Source organism: Gobio gobio (genome assembly GCF_949357685.1).
Source record: "Gobio gobio genome assembly, chromosome: 17".
NCBI lineage: Eukaryota > Metazoa > Chordata > Actinopteri > Cypriniformes > Gobionidae > Gobio > Gobio gobio.
This window is the reverse complement of record NC_137110.1, coordinates 4,391,498-4,413,377: the sequence shown is the minus strand read 5'-3', so window position 1 is coordinate 4,413,377 and position 21,880 is coordinate 4,391,498. Positions and strand designations below refer to the sequence as shown.

The following is a 21,880-nucleotide window of genomic DNA, read 5'->3' as shown; positions in this document are numbered from 1 at the left end:
TTTTTAATTTTTTTTACATGTATTTAGTTTCAAGTAATTAATATTTTTTAATGGTTTTAGTTATAGCTTGAATAATGTGTGTCAAATCCTGTTAGTCTTTCCTCCTGAACCCAGCCCCTGACGCAAGCGGTTCTCACTTCTAGCCCAGCAATATTTTGGTGCTACTTAAGAACCCATTTTCCTGGTTCAGAGCTGGTGCTTTGAATGTCAAAAGACAAAGAACCGATTTGAAACTAGGCTCTGGCTCAGAACCAGCACTCAAACTGTCTTGGTGGAAAAGGAAAAATCCTGGAATGTTTTCTTCAGAAACCTTCATTTATTGTCCACTGAAGAAAGAAAGACATTTTGGATGCCACGGGGGTGAGTAAATTATCAGGAAATGTTTGTTCTGAAGTGAACTAATCCTTTAATAAATGTAACAATGTATTAAAATATATTTCTCTTGCAGCCAATTAACAAAAACTGAGCTAAATGATAGAATGATTATAACCCAAACTATGCTTTAATTTGTGACATCCTCATTGTGACATCAGTTGCTTTTGTTTTTCAGAAAAACAGGGCAGAATATTCTCGTCATATAAAACCATTTATTGCAATATTTATTAATACATAGAACAATATTATCTCAGAAATAAAATCCAGTTCGTTTGCAGAAACACATCAGATGTATCCAATGACATCATTGCATATGATCGGCTGTCGACTCCCAGTCTTCATGGCAGTGCTAAACTGGTAAAAGTCTGGTCCCATTTGGTGCAAGCTCGTGTGGGACTGGTGAAAGAAAGGTTTCGGGGGTTGAAATCCCACAGGACACGACATCCGTTTAGTGCAAGCCTCTACAGATCGTCTGTTCTCAACCCCAACTCCCTTTGACTTGCCCGCTATTTTCCGCCGCATGTTGACCAGAAAGTCCTTGGCTATTTTACGGCTGGCATTGGGCTTCAGTTCTGCAGAATCTGGGCACTCTGGAAGGTCCATCCAGTTTTTAATAAGATCTGCAAAGCTGTTGTCCCCGAGTACCAGCGGTTGCCTGTTACGCCCTCTAGTTAACAAAGACGTGGTCCAGTCTGTCGGGTCACTGGCCTCAAACGATGTCCAGCGCTCCAGGCATGCGTCCGATGTCGATTTGGGACGGATTCGGTTTGTGCGGACACACGCGGACGATGAAACGCGTACATTCCTTGTCCGTCGCAACACCACGCCCTCATCCTGCCACGATGCTTCAGAGTACCCAGAATCAAAGTCCAGACTTTTCAAACTACTGGGAGAGCCCTGAGGAAGACGACCAACACCCGCCTCCTCATCCTCCTCTTCTTCCAGTGGGCTGGCGAGACAGCAGGCCGAATCGTAGGTGCTGGCGTCACTAATGTCGGATATCCGCAGGCGACTGAGTTGCTCCCGCTGTTGCGCCCTCTTTTGCCCGGCTCGAGTTGCGTATGAGCACTTGGATTGATTGGCAGGTTCTCGGATCTGCTTCAGATCCTGCAGGGACCTCATCATGTATCGCATCTGGTCCCGAAAACAGTCGCCAGAATTGCGAGCGCACAGCTGGAGAAAGAAAAAGAAGAGGTTAGAGCATTGACCACACAAACTTCAGGCTACATCATTTACAAGGGCACTAGATCACCAATTTAGAGGCCAAGTTAACACCTCAAACCATTCCTGAACCATTTTTCGCATTATCCAGGTAGGTGGTACGTGTCAAAGTAACATTCACATGGATGGCAGGACCCAAGGCTGTGCCGCCCCATACACAACAAACTGAGATGCTCTGTGTATTCTGACACCTTTCTATCAGATCCAGCATTTACTTCTTGAGCAGTTTGAGCTCCAGTAGCTCGTCTGTTTGATCAACACGGGCCAGCCTTCACTCCCCACAGGCATCAATGAGCCTCGGCCGCCCATGACCCTGTGGCCGGTTCTCCACTGGTCCTTCATGACCCTGTGGCCGGTTCTCCACTGGTCCTTCATGACCCTGTGGCCGGTTCTCCACTGGTCCTTCGGTTCTCCACTGGTCCTTCATGACCCTGTGGCCGGTTCTCCACTGGTCCTTCATGACCCTGTGGCCGGTTCTCCACTGGTCCTTCATGACCCTGTGGCCGGTTCTCCACTGGTCCTCCATGACCCTGTGGCCGGTTCTCCACTGGTCCTCCATGACCCTGTGGCCGGTTCTCCACTGGTCCTCCATGACCCTGTGGCCGGTTCTCCACTGGTCCTCCATGACCCTGTGGCCGGTTCTCCACTGGTCCTCCATGACCCTGTGGCCGGTTCTCCACTGGTCCTCCATGACCCTGTGGCCGGTTCTCCACTGGTCCTCCATGACCCTGTGGCCGGTTCTCCACTGGTCCTCCATGACCCTGTGGCCGGTTCTCCACTGGTCCTTCATGACCCTGTGGCCGGTTCTCCACTGGTCCTCCATGACCCTGTGGCCGGTTCTCCACTGGTCCTCCATGACCCTGTGGCCGGTTCTCCACTGGTCCTTCATGACCCTGTGGCCGGTTCTCCACTGGTCCTTCATGACCCTGTGGCCGGTTCTCCACTGGTCCTTCATGACCCTGTGGCCGGTTCTCCACTGGTCCTTCATGACCCTGTGGCCGGTTCTCCACTGGTCCTCCATGACCCTGTGGCCGGTTCTCCACTTGTCCTTCATGACCCTGTGGCCGGTTCTCCACTGGTCCTTCATAACCCTGTGGCCGGTTCTCCACTGGTCCTCCATGACCCTGTGGCCGGTTCTCCACTGGTCCTTCCTCTGAGCACTTTTGATCTGACCACTGCAGACCGGGAACAGCCCACAAGAGCTGCAGTTTTGGAGATGCTCTGACCCAGTCCTCTAGCCGTCACAATTTGGCCCTTGTCAAACTCGCTCAAATCCTTACGCTTGCCCATTTTTCCTGCTTCTAACACATCAACTTTGAGGACAAAATGTTCACTTGCTGCCTAATATATCCCACCCACTAACAGGAGATGAAGAGATCAGTGTTATTCACCTGTCAGAGGTCATAATGTTATGCCTGATTGGTGTATATAATAACCCTGGTACAGAGTATTTGGTACTTGCTAGATGAGTCTGTTCCTCAAATTTTCTAAATAAAAACCGCGGGTCCATTGCCAGACTGATCTGTCTAGGAATTATAATTCATGGACAGGCCGAATGAGCAATAAAAGTGCCTGATCTTCCCTTCAGATAAAAGCAATCCAGAATTTTCCCCGGTTTAATCCAGCATTAATCAACAACATGATGAGTGGGAGAGAAACAAACACTCAGTCCATGTGGCGTTCTCATGGGAGGAGAGTCAGAGAATGATGCATCTGCACTGATTGTGGGAACGGGAAACGAGAGGAGTCCCTTCCTGAGACGCTTCTCCCACCTCAACTTCAGGATTGTTGTGGTCGAAATGGAAATGATGTCATTTTTGGGGGGACAATGCTGAATTATGCTGGCCATAGTTCAGAGCGAATGATCTGGGATCAGACTAATTGTGTGTATTAGTCTATTTGGGACGGTCCAAAACAAGCACACACAGTGTTTACAGTAACGCACTTGTCATGTATTACTGATGTAATTCCTCATTATTAGATATTCAACTGCTTAGAACAGCAGTGCCATTGCTAAAGGATGATTTATTAATAATAATAAGATAAAAACAAATTATGTAAATATACAGTAGTCAAGTCCCCTTTATTTATCTAGCGCTCTCACACACAGATGCTTCAGAGCTTCACACTGATGAGAGGACATGAATTTTGTTTTAGATGAAAAGCTAAAGTAAGTATTTGATTGATTAATTTCTGTTGTAAAAATTGATTTCAAAATGTAAAAACGCATGTAAAAAAATATTGCACAAAAGGAAAACAATGTCAAAAAATTAAAAGCAAATTTAAAAACATGAGCATGATTTCATCTCGTCTTAGTGTTTTTTGGTCATAATTTAGACTTTTTTTGAAAATCTCCTTTCAGCTTTTTATCTCATAATTAGGACTTAATCATAATTTAGATTAAGTCATAATTATGACTATATACAAAATTTTGAATTTTTCGAGTCCTAATTTCAACTGTTCATCTCACAATGACTTAGCATGTCGTATTTGTGACTTTTTATCTAATAATGAGGACATTTAAAATAATATTTTCAACATTTTATCTCTTAATTATGACTTAATTATGATAACTCAATATGATAATTGAAATGAGCTGATCAGTAATATAGTTGAATATTTAGTGTCCCCAACTGAGCAAAAGTTTAAAAACATTAATATTTTTGAGTCGTCTTTTATGCTCATCAAGCCTGCATGTGTCTGAATAAAAATACAAAACAATAATATTGTGACATATTACAATTTAAAGATAATGGTTGTCTATTTGAATATACTTTAAAATATTATTTATTCCTGTGATCAAAGCTGAATTCCAGTCTTCAGTGTCACATGATCCTTCAGAAATTATTATGTTGTTAATGTTGGAAACTGCTGCTGCTTATTCATTTATAACCTGTAATACTTTCTAAGTTAACAAAGAACAGCATTTATTTAAATTATACATCTTTTCTAACAATATACACTACCGGTCAAAAGTTTGGGGTCTTTTTTTTAAAAGAAATTACTATCACATCAAATTAACGCATCTTTGCTGAATACAATTATTAAAGATTTGTATTTTTAATAAATGCTGTTCTTTTTAATTTGTCAATGAATCCTTAAAGTATCACATATTCCAAAAAAGTAAATAAAAATAACAAATATCATATCAATAGAGCATCAAATCATCATAGAATGATTTCTGAAGGATCATGTGACACTGAAGACTGGAATTTCAGCTTTGCATCACAGAAATATTGTATTTTAAAGTATTTAAAATATTTTTTTCCTATTTTAATGGTAATAATATTTCACAATATTATAAATATTTTTGAGCAAATAAATGCAGACTTGAAGAGACTCCTTCCAAAAACATTAAAAACAGTAATATTTCCAAACTTTTGACCAGCACTGCATTTAATAAAAATAATACTCAAGTTAAAAAACAGAGGAACATTTATGCTTTTAAGTCCTCCAGAATGTCTTTCCTCATAGATTTAAATTCCTTGAAACAATAACAACAAAAATCCCCCTCGACCAGGCTTATCAAACTGATTTCATTCCATCCAGGGTCCACACCTCTCATAAAGCTAAAGTCCCTGTTTTCCAGCGATAACATCCCCTCCTCTCAAGTGATTTACTTGACTCTCACTTCACAGTAGCCGTTAAGCATTTGGAATTTTTTGGGAATGCTTTTGAAAGGCATAAAAACACCATCTATATGACGGGCTTGAGCTACAGGACCAGTGACCGCTCTATGATGTTATCACAGCTGTGAGAACTTAGCCATTTGGCTCCAAACTCTCTCTGTGTGTGTGTGTGTGTGTGTGTGTGTGTGTGTGTGTGTGTGTGTGTGTGTGTGTGTGTGTGTGTGTGTGTGTGTGTGTGTTTTAAAAGCCAGCGGTTGCCAGAGGCCATGAAAAATGCATAGAGTTGGGTAGCGGTTAACCTCCATCCATCGCTGCTGAAAATGTACATTTGATTTCAAGACCCAGATTACAGTACAGGATAGTTCATGATGCCCGAGGGAGGCACAGAATACAACAGTGTATGTGTCACATTAATATTTAAGAGTTAAAACTATAGGAAAATGCAGCATATGAACAAATATATTCAAAATATTATATACCAACTCTAAACTGGCATTTTAGTGGAAGTGCTGAATGTCAACACAAAAAAAAAACACAGCACTATGGAAGTTACTTAATATGAAATTAACATAAAAAAAACATTTGACATTGTTCATATTAATGATAAATGATCCGAGACAAGTGAATTGGCCATTTGATTCTGCTTAACCTGATGACATTCTGACACAAATTAATGTCTACTATGTATTTTAGATACTAAAGTTATAGTATTCACTTTATTCTATGCATCTGGTCTTCTTTGCATGAGTACATGCACAATTCTATAATTGTAAATAATAAACTAAAGACTATAATATCATCTTCAGATGAACAAAGCAAGCAATACAAAACTTACCATGTTTATGTTTATGTTTGCTGAGTTGGTCCACCTTGGAGTATTTTCTTGTTTCCCCTGAGAAAGAAAGAAAAAGATGTGGCGTAAGTATTTTAAATAATGCACAGAGGTGCGTGTGTGTGTCTAAGAGCGCTTAAGACACTTACCAAACTCTACACAAAAATATCCAGAGTTTATAAAGTCTCCAAAGTCTCCTGTCGCGGACTCTCCTGCTCGTTATAAGTCAATGCGCGTGTGGAGCGAGCGCTGAGCGCTTTTGAGCGGGCCGTCAGTTTCCTCTCAACCAATCAGCGCTACGCGTCAGGCTGCCATCCAATCAGGAAGCGAAGTGTGAGTGAAGAACAATCGCTTCACGCCTGATTGTAATGATTAATAATAATACAATATAATTTAATTGATCGATAAATGAATACTACTACTACTACTGATACAAATATTTTGTAAAATAAAGTAAGATTACATTATAAAATAAAATAAATTCCTACAGTTATTGTATGATGATAAAAAAAACGCTTCCAAAAACAGTAAACAAAAAAAAAAACGCCATTGTATTTTTATTTTACTTGTACAGTTTATTTTAAGTACTATGTATATACTATGGGAAAAAATATGGAATTTACTCAATATATATGACATTACCATGTTCCCGTCACAGTACTTTTGACTACACAACGTATATCTTTATACAAACTTATGTCAGTCTTTTTAAAGGTTTAAAGATATACGTTGTGTAGTCAAAAGTACTGTGATGGGAACATGGTAATGTCATATATATTGAGTAAATTCCATATTTTTTCCCATCGTATATACATAGTACTTAAAATAAACTGTACAAGTAAAAAAAAATACAATGGCTTTACATTCATTACATTGTTTATAGCATGAGAAACAAATGGGAATATTTTATTTTATTTTATTTTTTCCTTTTTTGTAGAAAAATGATATATGTTATTTTATTTATTTATTTATTTTCTTTCACCAATCAAATTTTAGACTTCAGGATTTTTTTTTAAACTTAACTTTGTTTAAAGATAATTGTCGAACTAAATTAAAGTTTAAAAAAAAATCCTGAAATGTAAAATTTGATTGGTGAAAGAAAATAAATCCCATAGTTTTTGCTTATAAAAAGACATCATATATCATTTTTCTACAAAAAAAAGAAAAAAAGAATACAATAAAATAAACAATTCCCATTTGTTTCTCATGCTATAAACAATGTAATGAATGTAACGTTATTGTATTTTTTTTTACTTGTACAGTTTATTTTAAGTACTATGTATATACTATGGGAAAAAAATATGGAACTTACTCAATACATGACATTACCATGTTCCCATCACAGTACTTTTTGACTACAAAACATTTAAAAATGACTGATATTAATTTAGTGATCAAATTTTGTTTGACAATTATCTTCATACAAAGTTTAAAAAAAAAAATCCTGAAATCTAGAATTTAATTGGTGGAAAAAAAAAAAAAAAACATTTTCTTACAAATAAATAAAAATTGCCCAAATTGTAGTAATAATGGTTTGGTATGCATCAGAGCTCTTCAGGACTTGAGGTTAGTCTGATGTGAGTGTTCCTCTGGCGCCCTCCAGTGGTGATGGAGTGACAGAGCAGAAGTCTAATATGAATGAAAATAGCATGAAATTAAACATTTATTTGCATATGCAAAGTCAAATGTGCAGCATTCAGTGTTACAAGAGACATAAAAAGACAAAGTAGCACGGGTCTATCTTACATATCAACTTTTATTTCCATGAAATCTTTTATGGTAATTTTAGATATTAACCCAAAGACTGCAGTCTAAGTTTTATTTAGCTCTTAAAATGTGCTCAACACTTTTACACGTTTGATTTGAGATAGCGTGAATAAAAACAGCCCTATGATCTACAGACAGTGAAAACAAGGCACAGACATCGCGATGCAAAAGAAGGGATGGAACAGCGACGGGAAGGAAGGAGAAGTGGGGTAGAAATATTTTACAGGTTAGTCGATTTTGGATGGATATATCAGCGGCTGAGGGAATGTTTCGAGCGGATTTATATGGGCCGTTATCATGCAACTATACACACTGAGTTCAGTGCTAAAGGTTTACAAAAGAGATGTCTCGTTTTCTTTCCGTGCCCACGGTCACTTTACAAAAGAAGCAGGTTGAATAAAACTAGCACATCCATAAAAGAAGAAATCCTCGCCCACCCCACCGGTCACCTGTCGAAAAACAAAAGCTCATAGAAACAAATATCAGAATATGCTCCTGATTCTCCACTCGCTTCTTGGCAGAAAAACAACTGCAAAATTAAATATTTACACATTGAGAACCGATTTAAAATTCAAGGTTCAGGAAAAAAGGATGGTGTGCTGGAATTCTGTGAAGTTTCTCTTTTCCTGGTTCACGAGTCTTTCTCGGGTTATCACAAAAAAAACAAAAAAACTATTGTAATAGCTGAAGGCAGTCTAGCATGTGGTGTGTGTGTCCCGTTGACCAGCTCCATCAAACAGTTCACACTATCCTGAGGAGGAAACACAACCACACGAACAAGGTTAAGAACAGCGCTGAAGATATTTCATAATCTAATGCAAAGACATCGAGGAACACACTCGTTCAAGAAGTTTGGGTCGGTGTGAAAGATCTGAGGATGCATTAAACTGATCAAGTGTGACAGTAAAGATGTTTATAACCAAATCAATTCTCTTCCATTCATCAAAGAATCCTGAAGAAAATTCATGCTTTGCAGAAAAATAGGAATCAGCACAGCGGTTTTCAAACACTGATCATAATCATAAATGTTTGATTTGTGAGTGAGTGATTAGTGAAGGGTCATGTGACACTGAAGACTGGAGTAATGAGGCTGAATGTTGATCATAAGAGTTGATAGAGATTTTGTTATTTGAGAATGAGATTCTTGTGGCATCATAACATTAACAGGGTTCCCACTTTTTTTTCCAGGACATTTTCAATTTTACTACGGCGGGAATAAAAGACAAGGATCATGCCAAATATTGCTTTCTAAGTCTTTAAAAGCCGTAGAGTTTATTGCCATTACTTAACAATCCAGCATTTTTCAATATGAGCTCTTCATCATACATAATGACTATGGAAGCTTGTTTACGCCACAGAATAGAAAGAAAAGGTATAATTGTGACTTATTATCTCGCTATTCTGACTTTCTCGCAATTGCGAGTTTACATATTTGTGGTATAAAAACAAATCTTTTTTCCTCAGAATTGGACTTTATAACTTGCAATTGCAGTTTAGATCTCACAATTCTGAGAAAAGAAGTCACAATTGCAAGATATAAACTCGCAACTGCGCAAAAAAGTCAGAATTGCGAGTTTAAATCACGCAATTCTGACTATATCTTGCAATTCTGACTTTATAACACACAAATGTGACTTTATATAAAAATGATGTGATTAGGTAGCAGCTTACCAGTTAACATTCACTGCATACATTTGAGCAGTTATTAGCATTAGCTAACGGCTACAAGAGTCAACACAAGACTAAACATCATTATTCAAATACTACTAACACGCATCAAACTCAGCATTCCTGAACATGTGCTTTCTGCCACTAGCGCTAATTGTTTGGGCCAGCGATAAACTCCTTATACTCGGCTAAAGAAATAACTTTTTTTTAAATAATTTTCCCAGACAACAACAAGATTTTCCAGGACATTTAACATTCTCTAATTTTCCATGTGTTTTCCAGGGCTGTCATCAATTTTCCAGGTTTTCCAGGACGAGTGGGAACCCTGATTAAGGAACCACTGGAGTCACATGGACGATTTTAACCATGTCTTGACTTCCTTTCTGGAGCTTGAAAGTGTTCATTTTACTGTCTATGGCGGGTCAGAGCTCTCGGATTTCATCAGAAATATCTTCATTTGTGTCTGAAGATGAACGAAGGTCTTGCGGGTTTGGGACGACATGAGGGAGAGGAATTAGTGACAGTTTACATTTTTGGGTGAACTAACACAAACTCTTTCCCCGCCATTGACAGAATTTTCACTGTTATGACAATTGATCAGCTTTTTGCTCAAAATATAGCTTTTTTCATATTCAAGTGGTGACAAAAAAGGAAAGCATGAGGCTAGAACAAAACTTTGTGTCCGAAGGGAGGCTTTGAAAATTCCATATTCTAATAATACTTCCACAATATTACAGTTTTTACTGTATTTAGATCAAATAAATGCATCTTTGGTTGGCCTTCTTTTAAAAACATTTTTTAAAAATCTTACCAAACCCAAACTATTGAAGGTACAAATACATTTTGAAGCAATTAAAGGGTTAGTTCACCCAAAAATGAAAACTAGCCCATAATTTACTCTCCCTCAAGTCATCCGAGGTGTGCATGACATTCTTCTTTCAGACGAACACAATCAGTTATGTTAAAAATGTCCTGACTAATCCAAGTTCTTTTAATCCAAGATAAAGTGTAGCGCCTCTCGCAGTTCAAAGCGCTTACGCTACGTCTGACGACATTGCACACCAGAAGCTAGATATTTTACTTTATAAAGTTTTATATATGGATATTTTCAAAGTAAAATATCTAGCTAATTTTCATTTTTGGGTGAACTATCCCTTTAAGATGCTTTTTGAGCAACTATGCTCATGCATATGAAAGTATCTGAACACTGGTCTGTTTTATGTGCATGAATGGTGTGTGTGTGTGTGTGTGTGTGTGTGTGTGTGTGTGTGTGTGTGTGTGTGTGTGTGTGTGTGTGTGTGTGTGTGTGTGTGTGTGTGTGTGTGTGTGTGTGCGTGCGTGCGTGCGTGCGTGCGTGCGTGCGTGCGTGCGTGCGTGCGTGCGTGCGTGCGTGCGTGCGTGCGTGTGTGTGTGTGTTCAGGTATATGTGGTTTATGAGGATACAAATGTGCATAATGACATGGGTATTACAACGTAAAAATGGCTTAAAACATACTAAACATGTTTTATTGAAATTCAGTTAGTGTAGCGGGATAGTGTGTGTGTGTGCGTGTGTGCGTGCGTGCGTGCGTGTGTGTGTGTGTGTTCAGGTATATGTGGTTTATGAGGATACAAATGTGCATAATGACATGGGTATTACAACGTAAAAATGGCTTAAAACATACTAAACATGTTTTATTGAAATTCAGTTAGTGTAGCGGGATAGTGTGTGTGTGTGTGTGCGTGCATGCGTGCGTGTGTGTTTTTGTGTGTGTGTGTGTGTGTGTGTGTAGGGTATGGTTAGTGTAAGGGCAGAGAATATACAGTTTGTACAGTATAAAAACCATTTTGCCAATGGGGAGCCCCGTAAACCACATATTCCGTGTGTGTGTGTGTGAGAGAGAGAGTGTGTGAGTGTGAGTGTGTGTGTATTAACCTGGTCGTTCTCTTGGCCGCCTTCATTAAAAGAGGCCGCAGTCCTTCAGGTTGTTTTTGATGATGACGTCAGTGACGGCGTCAAACACAAACTGCACGTTCTTAGTGTCAGTAGCACAGGTGAAGTGGGTGTAAATCTCCTTTGTGTGCTTTTTCTTGTTGAGGTCCTCAAACTTGGTCTGGATGTAACTGGCAGCCTCATCATATTTATTGGCTCCTGTATGAAAACCACACAGAAAATGAACTTGTCCGTCTTATGAGTTATAGTTGAATAAAAAATAACCTCGCGCTAAATCATGCCAAACCAAACTGAAGTTCTGGGTTCAGTTCAAGCTCATTTGTGGGATGACAGAAAGCAACACTGACTGATCTCAGTTTGAAAAAAGAAAAGCGAAAGACCTGAATATTCAGGAAAGCAGATGGTGAGCGGGCTGCGCGTGATCTTCTCCTCAAACAGATCCTTCTTGTTGAGGAAGAGGATGATGGAGGTCTCGGTGAACCACTTGTTGTTGCAGATGGAGTCGAACAGTTTCATGCTCTCATGCATGCGGTTCTGAAAGAGAGGAGTGTGGAAGTTGAGAAGGCAGTGATTGGACACCAGAGGGCGCTGTGGGCTCACGCGTAAAGACGGCCTTCTGTCTTTAAGGGTGTTGATCATAAATGAGCTTAATGGACATCAGCCTGACAACATCAAAATTGACCATTTCTTTCCAAAAGAGCACAGAAAATGTGAAATATTAAAAGCCTAATTCAAGTGTTGTAGTCAAGACCACCTAATCTGAGACCAACACTCGTTATTCATAAAGATCCACATGACCGCTTGACTTCTTTTTAATCAATCATAATAAGTAGAATAAGATACTATATAGAGCTATTACCAATCAGATGAAATCATTAACAATTCATCTTTGCACTGCAGAGCTACAGAATATGGTCAATTACAAATGCATAAATAATGTTGTAATTTGTATTGAATGTTTGTATAAAATTAATATAATGTTTGCAGTGTGAAAACATCTCTCATGATATTGCTTAATTATACCACGTTATAATAGAAAAATCCAGATCTCATCGAGTACTTTTTTGCAACAATATCTTGAATTTTCTGAGCATTTGTATTCATTTTGGTGACATTTATGACACAATAAATAAATCAAATTAGAAATAAGTTATTGATCTCCAGTACTACAACACTACCTGATTCTATAAAGTTACCTAAAATAGCTATTTTAAGAAAAAATATACTTAGAACATTAGTAACAATTCTTCATTATTTTTCACATTTTAATTGCATAAATTATGACGTGATTTGTTAGAAATACATTGTGCTTTCTGTGATTTTAGCCAAATGTCCAGTGCAATTTTTTGCCTAACCTTAAAATAATGAAGATTTTTTTTAAATAATAATAATAATAATAAATAATTTTGGGATCGGTATGATTTTTTATGTTTTTAAAAGAGCTCTTTTATTTGATTAAAAATACAAATAAAAATATTCAACTATATTACTGATCAGCTCATTTCAATTATCATAAAGTCATAATTAAGAGATAAAATGTTGAAAATATGATTTTAAATGTCCTCATTATCAGATAAGTCAAAAATATGATTTTAAAAGTCATAATAATGAGAAAAAAAGTCACAAATACGACATGCTAAGATCATTGTGAGATGAACAGTTGAAATTGACTTAAATTCTGAGATAAAAATTAAATTTTTGGGATTTAAAGTCAAAATTATGACTTAAAAATCTAAATTATGATTAAAAGTCCTAATTATGCGATAAAAGCTGAAATGAGATTTAAAAAAAGTCTAAATTATGACCAAAACACACACTAAGACATTTAAGAGATGAAATCATGCTTATGTTTTTAAATGCGCTTTTAATTTTTTGATTCACACTTATAATAATATTTACATTGTTTTCATTTTCTGCAATATTTTTTTTACATGCGTTTTTACATTTTTTTACAGTTTTTACAACAGAAATTAATCAATCAAAAACTTCCTTTAGCTTTTCATCTAAAACAAAATTAATTTCATATCTGTGTGTGAAAAGAGCTGCAGAAATTAAGCTGACTCGACTTGATATTGTGAAATATTATTAGAATTTAAAATAACTGTTTTCTATTTGAATATATTTTAAAATGTCATTTATATCCTGTGATGAAAGCTGAATTCATCTTCATTACTTCAGTCTTCAGTGCCACATGATAATTTATGATTATTCTATACTACGGGCGTGTAGAGTTTTTTCAGGGTTGTTTGATGAATATAAAGCTCAAAAGAACAGAATTGATCAGAAATAGAAAGCTTTTGTAACATTATACTCTACTGTTCAAAAGTTTGGGTCAGTAAGAATCTTTTTTATTTTAAAGAAATGAATGAAAAGAATACTTTTATTCCTCAAGCATGCAATAAATTGATCAAATGTAAAGGCGATTTTAATGTTAGAAAAGATTCTATTTCAAATGAATTCTGTTCTTTTGCACTTTCTATTCATCAAAGAATGCTTTGATCACAGGAATATATTACAATAGTAAACAGTTCTTTTAAATTGTAATAATATTTCACAATATTATTGGTTTTACTGTATTTTTGCCTTCCCGATCCCGATGTATAAAATGTGAAAATACTTGTTTATTTTCGGGTTTAATCACACAATGACAGATCCACAATTCAAGTTTATTGTTTGTATAATTCACATTTTTCCCCATGACTTTTCCAGTGGTTCTGAGCACAGGATATGGATTTTGAATGATGAAACTCACCATCTCCTCGTCCTCCGCGAGCACCAGGTCATAAGCGCTCAGAGCCACACAGAAGATTATGGCTGTTACTCCCTCAAAGCAATGGATCCATTTCTTCCTCTCCGACCTCTGACCTCCCACATCAAACATCCTGAAGAGAGACAGAGGGAGAAAAACAGGTGAAGGCGTCGCGTCACCTCCATGAGCATCAAGATTTCATACACAAAACACAAGCAGATGAGGATGAATCCTGCTTTTTTTTATGGAATATTTATGATAAATGATTCATCAGTGCACATTTTTTCATGTTCCTCGTAAACTTTAATCCACATAATTCCCGCTCCCTCTTGCACCAGTGTTGGGCAAGCGAATTAATTACCATCTCATAATTATATCTTCAACAGTTTCATTAGATTACTGTCCTAATTACTCTCTCTGAAAAAGTATTACATTACTTATTATTAATAATTACTTTCCAAATCCCATATAAACCTCGACCAGTTGAACGATACAAGGATAGACACGAAACTGCACTTTTCATTCTTTCAAATAATTAAAATATTCTTGAAGTGACCAAAGCATTTAAAAGGTTAGAAAAGATTTAAACATTAAATTTAGATGTTAAATCCAATATTATGTTATATATAATTGTTCTAGTCTACAGTAATTCATGTAAATTCCATCAGAAGTAACTGTGATTAAGAGGAACCTCTTACTGTCCTTTATAGAGGGAAATAATTCATTAAATCACAGTTATTAATAAACAGTGCTCGCAGCGACTTCTCTTCTCTGATGACGAGGGCGGGGCAACCTGTCACTCACATGAGATCCACCAATAGCAAACCACAACCATACAATCAATTCTCCATAGACAAAATCAAGCCCCGCCCTACATTTGTTCTCCTTTCACTTGGATATCCGTCACAATAGGGAAGAAAACACCATTGCAACTTCAGTTTCATGCCGACTTTAACCAGCTCTATAATAAACATATCCATTTCATCATTTCCCACTGATTTTTTTGCCCATGTAATATTGATTTTGTTTTATAAATAAATACCCTTTCAAGCTATTTTGGAACATATACACACCGATCAGGCATAACATTATGACCACTGACAGGTGAATAGCACTGATCTCTTCATCTCCTGTTAGTGGGTGGGATATATTAGGCAGCAAGTGAACATTTTGCCCTCAAAGTTGATGTGTTAGAAGCAGGAAAAATGGGCAAGCGCAAGGATTTGAGTGAGTTTGACAAGGGCCAGATTGTGACGGCTAGACGACTGGGTCAGAGCATCTCCAAAACTGCAGCTCTTGACCAGTGGAGAACCGGCCACAGGGTCATGAAGGACCAGTGGAGAACCGGCCACAGGATCATGAAGGACCAGTGGAGAACCAGCCACAGGGTCATGGAGGACCAGTGGAGAACCGGCCACAGGGTCATGGAGGACCAGTGGAGAACCGGCCACAGGGTCATGGAGGACCAGTGGAGAACCGGCCACAGGGTCATGGAGGACCAGTGGAGAACCGGCCACAGGGTCATGGAGGACCAGTGGAGAACCGGCCACAGGGTCATGAAGGACCAGTGGAGAACCGGCCACAGGGTCATGGAGGACCAGTGGAGAACCGGCCACAGGGTCATGGAGGACCAGTGGAGAACCGGCCACAGGGTCATGGAGGACCAGTGGAGAACCGGCCACAGGATCATGGAGGACCAGTGGAGAACCGGCCACAGGATCAAGGGCGGCCGAGGCTCATTGATGCTAATGGGGAGCGAAGGCATGTGGTCCGATCAAACAGACGAGCTACTGGAGCTCAAACTGCTCAAGAAGTTAATGCTGGTTCTGATAGAAAGGTGTCAGAATACACAGAGCATCTCAGTTTGTTGTGTATGGGGCGGCACAGCCGCTGACCAGTGCCCATGCTGACCCCTGACCCCGCCCAAAGCACCAACAGTGGCACATGAGCATCAGAACTGGACCACGGAGAAATGGAAGAAGGTGGCCTGGTCTGATGATCACGTGTTCTTCTACATCACGTGGATGGCCGGTGTGTGTGTGTGTGTGTGTGTGTGTGTGTGTGTGTGTGTGTGTGTGTGTGTGTGTGTGTGTGTGTGTGTGTGTGGCTCACCTGGAGAACACATGGTACCAGGTGCACTATGGGAAGAAGGCGTGTCGGTGGAGGCAGTGATGCTTTGGGCAATGTTCTGCTGGGAAACCTTGGGTCCTCCATCCATGTGGATGTTACTTTGACACGTCCCACCTACCTAAGCATTGTTGAGACCATGTCCAGCCTTTCATGGAAACGGTATTCCCTGGTGTCTGTGGCTCTTTCAGCAGATAATGCGCCGCCACAAAGCACAAATGCTTCAGGAATGATTTGAGGAGCACAATGACGAGTTTGAGGCGTTGACTTAGCCTCCAAATTCCCCAGATCTCAATCCGATCGAGCATCTGTGGGATGTGCTGAACAAACAAGTCCGATCCATGGAGGCCCCACCACACAACTTACAGGACTTAAAGGATCTGTTGCTAACATCTTGTGCCTGATACCACAGGACACCTTCAGGGGTCTAGTGGAGCCCATGCCTCGACGGGTCAGAGCTGTTTTGGCAGCAAAAGGGGGACCAAACGCAATATAGTCATAATGTTATGCCTGATCAGTGTATATATAAATATATTTAAAAATATTAATAATTATAATTTTATATATATATATAAGCTATATAATTAGTGTGTGTCATTTATAGCTCATTGATTTGTGTACATGCTTACAGACACACAGCATTGAAATGTTTCTCACTTGAAGTGCAGATCTTTAAAGGTGAAATGTGTCTCCACGATCCCAGTGGTCTTCACTCTGGTCCTCAGGACGTCCTGCTGGGTGGGAACGTAGTCTCCCCGTCCTATCCTATCCATATCGTTCAGATAACTACACACAAACACACACACACACACACACACATGTAAGTAGGTCATTCCTATCAGAGCTCAGATAGATAAACTTAATCATCAATTCACTCAAAGCATTGGAAAGGCTTCATTCTCCGCGTGTTCACAGTCATGAGTGTGTGTTCGGCAGGTCTGTGCTCGTTTTGGGGATTCGACACCTGCACTAGTGCCTGATAAGGTGTGTTTACAATGCGCTGTCTGCAACTGAACACTAGAGTATTGCTTACTACAGGGCTTCACAATATTTGAAGTCAACAAAACCCCTCTGGAGTCCACATTTACTTCACAGCGCTTGAGATAGAAAAAAAGAAGAAAAAAAAAACAATATTCTGAGTAAAATGCTATATATTGCATTATATTGTTGTGTGTAAAATGTTGTTTTAATATTTTTAATCAATATCAATTCATATATATTTTGAATTGGCTTCTATTTTTGTATTTTTTAGGTTTCATGTTAATTTTAAGTAATTTCTTTCTTTGCTTTTTTAGATATTGCTATTTATGTTTAACATTTTTATTTCAGTTTAAGTTTTATTTATTTGTTTATTTCTAGTAAAAAATTTTAGTGCTTCAACTTCAACTCATTTCCATTTATTATTTATGCCAAAGCAACATTTCTAATTTTCATTTAGTTTAAGTTGGTCATAATGTAATTGTATAATATAATTTTATATAATATAATATAATATATAATTAATATAATATTATAATATAATATATATTCCTGCGATGCAAAGTTTTAGTTAATTATAATAACCCTGAATAATATAATATAATTCATATAATACAATTTAATTTAATTAATATAAAATAATATAGAATAAATCTATAATTATACACTGTATGCACAGTCAGTTTACAGTATATACGGTTATAAACTATATTTTTACTTATATTAAACAGTGTGCATTGATAAACACTGTAGTTTATTACACTGCTGACCTCATGCAAGTTTAATCATTTTAATTTTGGCAATCTGACCAAATACATGAAGGAGCTTAAAGATCACGGTTGACACTGCTTTGGATTCATTCAACACACAAGTCGAGCACATTGCATTGTGGGATACAGTATTGAATGCAGTGCACATACTGCACACTTTGGCTATATTTCACGCATACAGTAAACCTGCCTACTGTGTACAGTACACACACACACACACTGATCAGAGTCCAATCTTCAGAGGTTTCCACAACACAACAGCTGCTGGTGTGTGAAGTAGACTTTGACTGGAAGCCATAAATAGTCATATTAGCTCAGTGAGCCGTCGCTGTCGGACGGGCTACAGGCATTTCTATGGCAACCTCGACTGACACTGACATTTCATAATGATTCGGCTGAAAAATTAGGTCATTCTTTCACAGCATGTGATCAGCAGAATATGCAATTTCACTTTCATAATAACAGCTAATTTCACTGTTGATATGATGTTTTTGACACTTTCTCCTTGTATGGGTGATTATTACAAAGCCAGTCAAGAACTAGTCATAATTCACCCCCAAATCAAAATGAAGCCTAGAGAAAGTCTATCTACATAATTATAAAATAAATTATATACAAAATCTTACTGGTCCAACAAAAAAATGGCTGTAACTTGTTCAAAATGTAAATAATATCATCAATTCTTCCCACAAAGCATGATTTTGTCCTACCCCGATTCAGCCTATTAGAAGTGTTTATAGTTTAGATCTGTCTGGATGGTTTTGGCGGGAAATTGCGTACATGTGTCGCTTGTCCTGGTGTCTCGTCGTATCAATAAACTGAGAAAAGTTTCTCCGGCTGCTTTGACGAGGGTCTGGTGACGAGTGGCATACGTTAGGCCGCATTTACACTGCAGGTCTTGATGCCCAATTCCGAATTTTTTGACTATATCCGATTTTTTTGATGACCCACTTAGGTCGCATTTACACTGCAGGTGCACAATTCCAATTTGGTGACTATATTTTTTGATGACCCACTTGCATCATCTTTTAAATGCGACCTGTATCCGATATTTGCATTTACACTATACACTGGCGAAACAGCCCAAGACACTCTGACCCAGGAAAGGGATCTTTTAAAGGTCAGCAAAACATTGCTCTCTTAAGGCGGAGAAAAAAGAGGAGAGCCCTTGATCGCAATTCAAGTCCACCTGAGTTGACGTCATTCGTCTCCGTCCATTTTTCGATTACGTACGACTGGCATTTACTGGGGAATATCGGATGTGACCGCTTACATGGCAGACACAAATGCACATATCTGAATCATATGGGGTTTATTACCACATATGAGTGAGGCCTGAATCCGACCTGAGGATAACAGAATTCATGCGTTTTGTTCCTGCTTACACGTTCACATCATATCCGATCTGAGCCACATGAGAGGGAAAAATTGGGTCACTTGAACCATGGAGTGTAAATGGGGCCTTACATCATCTTTTAAAGTGACCCATATCTGATATCTGCATGTACACTTCACTTGGCGATAGAACAAAAAGTAACATTATGATATCAAGAAATTAATTTCATTAGTATGGAGTTTAACTTATTGACATGGAATTCATAGACACATTTTTAAATGCAATAGATTTATCCGTATATCAAAATCATTATATTAGTACAAATTCTCCAAGGCAGTGATTATGTCCACCGATCGGCTGTAGAAGTTAGTGTGCACTAATGGTCTGGTGGTAGAACTTTTGTTGAGCATGTCAGAGGTTCTGGGTTTGAATCTGCCATCGTATAGGTTTTCCCCTCATTAAAACCAAATGTGTTCATCATTGATGGTATATCAAGAGTAGGGACATGTTTGTGTGCACTTTGTGATTTCACTGGAATGAATAGAGAGTCTCTCAACGGGACTGAAGCGTGCATCTGTGCACGATTTCAAAAACATTTCTGCTCCAGATCGCCTCTTATTGAACACAAACAGACAGAATTAATAGTCGGCTAGTCAACTAGAGATGTTTGATTTGTAATGGATATACACTATATTGCCAAAAGTATTGGGACATCCCTCCAAATCTTGAATTCATTTGTTCTGATCACTTCATGGCCACAGGTGTATAAATCAAGCGCTAGGCCTGCAGACGCTTCTACACACATTAGTGAGAGAATGGGCCGCTCTCAGGAGCTCAGAGAACTCAAGCGTGGTGCTGGGATCGGTGGACACCTGTGCTATAAGTCCATTTGGGACATTTCCTCACTACTAAATATTCCACGGTCGACTGTTAGTGGTGTTATAACAAAGTGGAAGCAATTGGGAACAACAGCAACTCAGCCATGAAGTGAAATCACAGAGCGGGGTCAGCGCATGCTGAGGGTCACAGAAGTCGCCAACTTTCTGCAGAGTCAAGAGCTCCAGACCTCCAAACTTCTGTGGTCTTCAGATGAGCTCAAGAACAGTGTGTAGAGCTTCATGGAATGGGTTTCTATCGCAGAGCAGCTCATCCAAGCCTTACAGCACCAAGAGCAATGCAAAGCGTGGGATGCAGTGGGGTAAAGCGCGCCGACACTGGACTCTAGAGCAGTGAGACATGTTCTCTGAGTGACCAATCACGCTTCTCTGTCTGGCAATCCCATGGTCGAGTCTGGGTTTGGTGGTTGCCAGCAGAACGGGACTTGCCTGACTGCATTGTGACAAGTGTAAAGTTTAGTGGAGGGGGGATTATGGGGTGGGGTTGTTTTTCAGGGGTTCGTTCCAGTGAAAGGAACTATTAATGCTTCACCAAGACATTTTGGACAATTTCATGCTCCCAACTTTGTGGGAACAGTTTGGGGATGAGCTCCTGTCCCAGCATGCACCAGTGCACAAAGCGTCGCTCCATAAAGACATGGATGAGTGAGTTTGGTGTGGAGGAACTGGACTGGCCTGCAGAGAGTCCTGACCTCAACTCTATTGAACACCTTTGGGATGAATTAGAGTGGAGACTGAGAGCCAGGCCTTCTCGTCCAACATCAGTGCCTGACCTCACAAATGCGCTTCTAGAAGAATGGTCAAAAATCCTCATAAACACACTCCGAACCCTTGAGGAGAGCCTTCCCAGAAGAGCTGAAGCTGTTAGAGCTGCAAACTCCATATTAAACCCTCCGGATGTGCATATAAAGGCAGGCATCCAAAACTTTTGCCAATATAGTGTATTTTATTAAACAGATAAACTGCCATATGTAGTTCATTGTAAAGCATTATCTATTGAGGGAAGTGTTATTTCATTATGGTTGTTGTTGCTCTGTCTATTAATGTATATAGTTTTTTTTTTTTATCAATTGTATTTTTATTATGTGCTGTCATTGTGATATACAGGGAGTGCAGAATTATTAGGCACGTTGATTTTCTGATCATATTTTTTTTCCAGGCACATTTGAATTGTAATACATGTTGAACTTTGAAGAGAAGAGGTTCCAGTGCATTTGGCCACATACCTCTTCGGTTCAAACTGATTTAAAGTTCAATGTATATTGCAATGACAAAATCCACAGCACATTAATTCTAATAAACAAGCAAACAAACAGAATGATTATTTCTTGAGGTATTCATCTACTATAAAATACTTCACGCTTCTCTGATCACGCAATTAATACATATTCAAGAATCGCATTATTTAAATTGTTTAGCTCAGAGCCATTTATAAAAAAGTGAAAAACAGAACATATCTACTGTGAGATGAACCGAAATGACCCAGAATCTTGCTTTAGCTTCACTTGTTAATTCCCATTTGATGCTTTGAGAGTTGATTTCCTAGAACGCCGTCCCCCACCCCAGCACTGGTTTAAATGGGCGGCCCTTCAGAAGGTT

The 21,880-nt window shown here is 38.7% G+C and overlaps 2 protein-coding genes across 3 annotated transcripts in view; both read right to left on the bottom strand.

Annotated features, from left to right (window-relative positions):
• Nucleotides 1-49: 49 nt before the first annotated feature.
• inka1b (inka box actin regulator 1b) lies at nt 50-6,292 on the bottom strand. Of its 2 annotated transcripts, XM_079841635.1 has the most exons (3): nt 6,207-6,292; nt 6,061-6,117; nt 50-1,548 (listed from the first exon to the last, which is right to left on the bottom strand). In XM_079841635.1, the coding sequence occupies exons 2-3, from the start codon at nt 6,061-6,063 to the stop codon at nt 661-663; spliced, it is 891 nt and encodes a 296-aa protein (XP_079697761.1). In that variant the 5' UTR covers nt 6,064-6,117; nt 6,207-6,292; the 3' UTR covers nt 50-660. The 2 variants fall into 2 exon arrangements, with proteins under 2 accessions (XP_079697761.1, XP_079697762.1); XM_079841636.1 differs by lacking the exons at nt 6,061-6,117; nt 6,207-6,292 and adding an exon at nt 2,541-4,704 and having other exon boundaries at nt 59-1,992.
• Nucleotides 6,293-7,693: 1,401 nt separating this feature from the next.
• gnai2b (guanine nucleotide binding protein (G protein), alpha inhibiting activity polypeptide 2b) overlaps nt 7,694-21,880 on the bottom strand; it is a 104,144-nt gene continuing 89,957 nt past the window's right edge. Inside the window, exons 5-9 of the mRNA XM_079841629.1 lie at nt 16,959-17,087; nt 14,178-14,307; nt 11,806-11,959; nt 11,408-11,623; nt 7,694-8,575 (exon numbers count right to left, since the gene is read on the bottom strand). Coding sequence (XP_079697755.1) covers nt 11,433-11,623; nt 11,806-11,959; nt 14,178-14,307; nt 16,959-17,087 — 604 coding nt within the window. The 3' untranslated portion in view covers nt 7,694-8,575; nt 11,408-11,432. The remainder of the gene's footprint in view (nt 8,576-11,407; nt 11,624-11,805; nt 11,960-14,177; nt 14,308-16,958; nt 17,088-21,880) is intronic.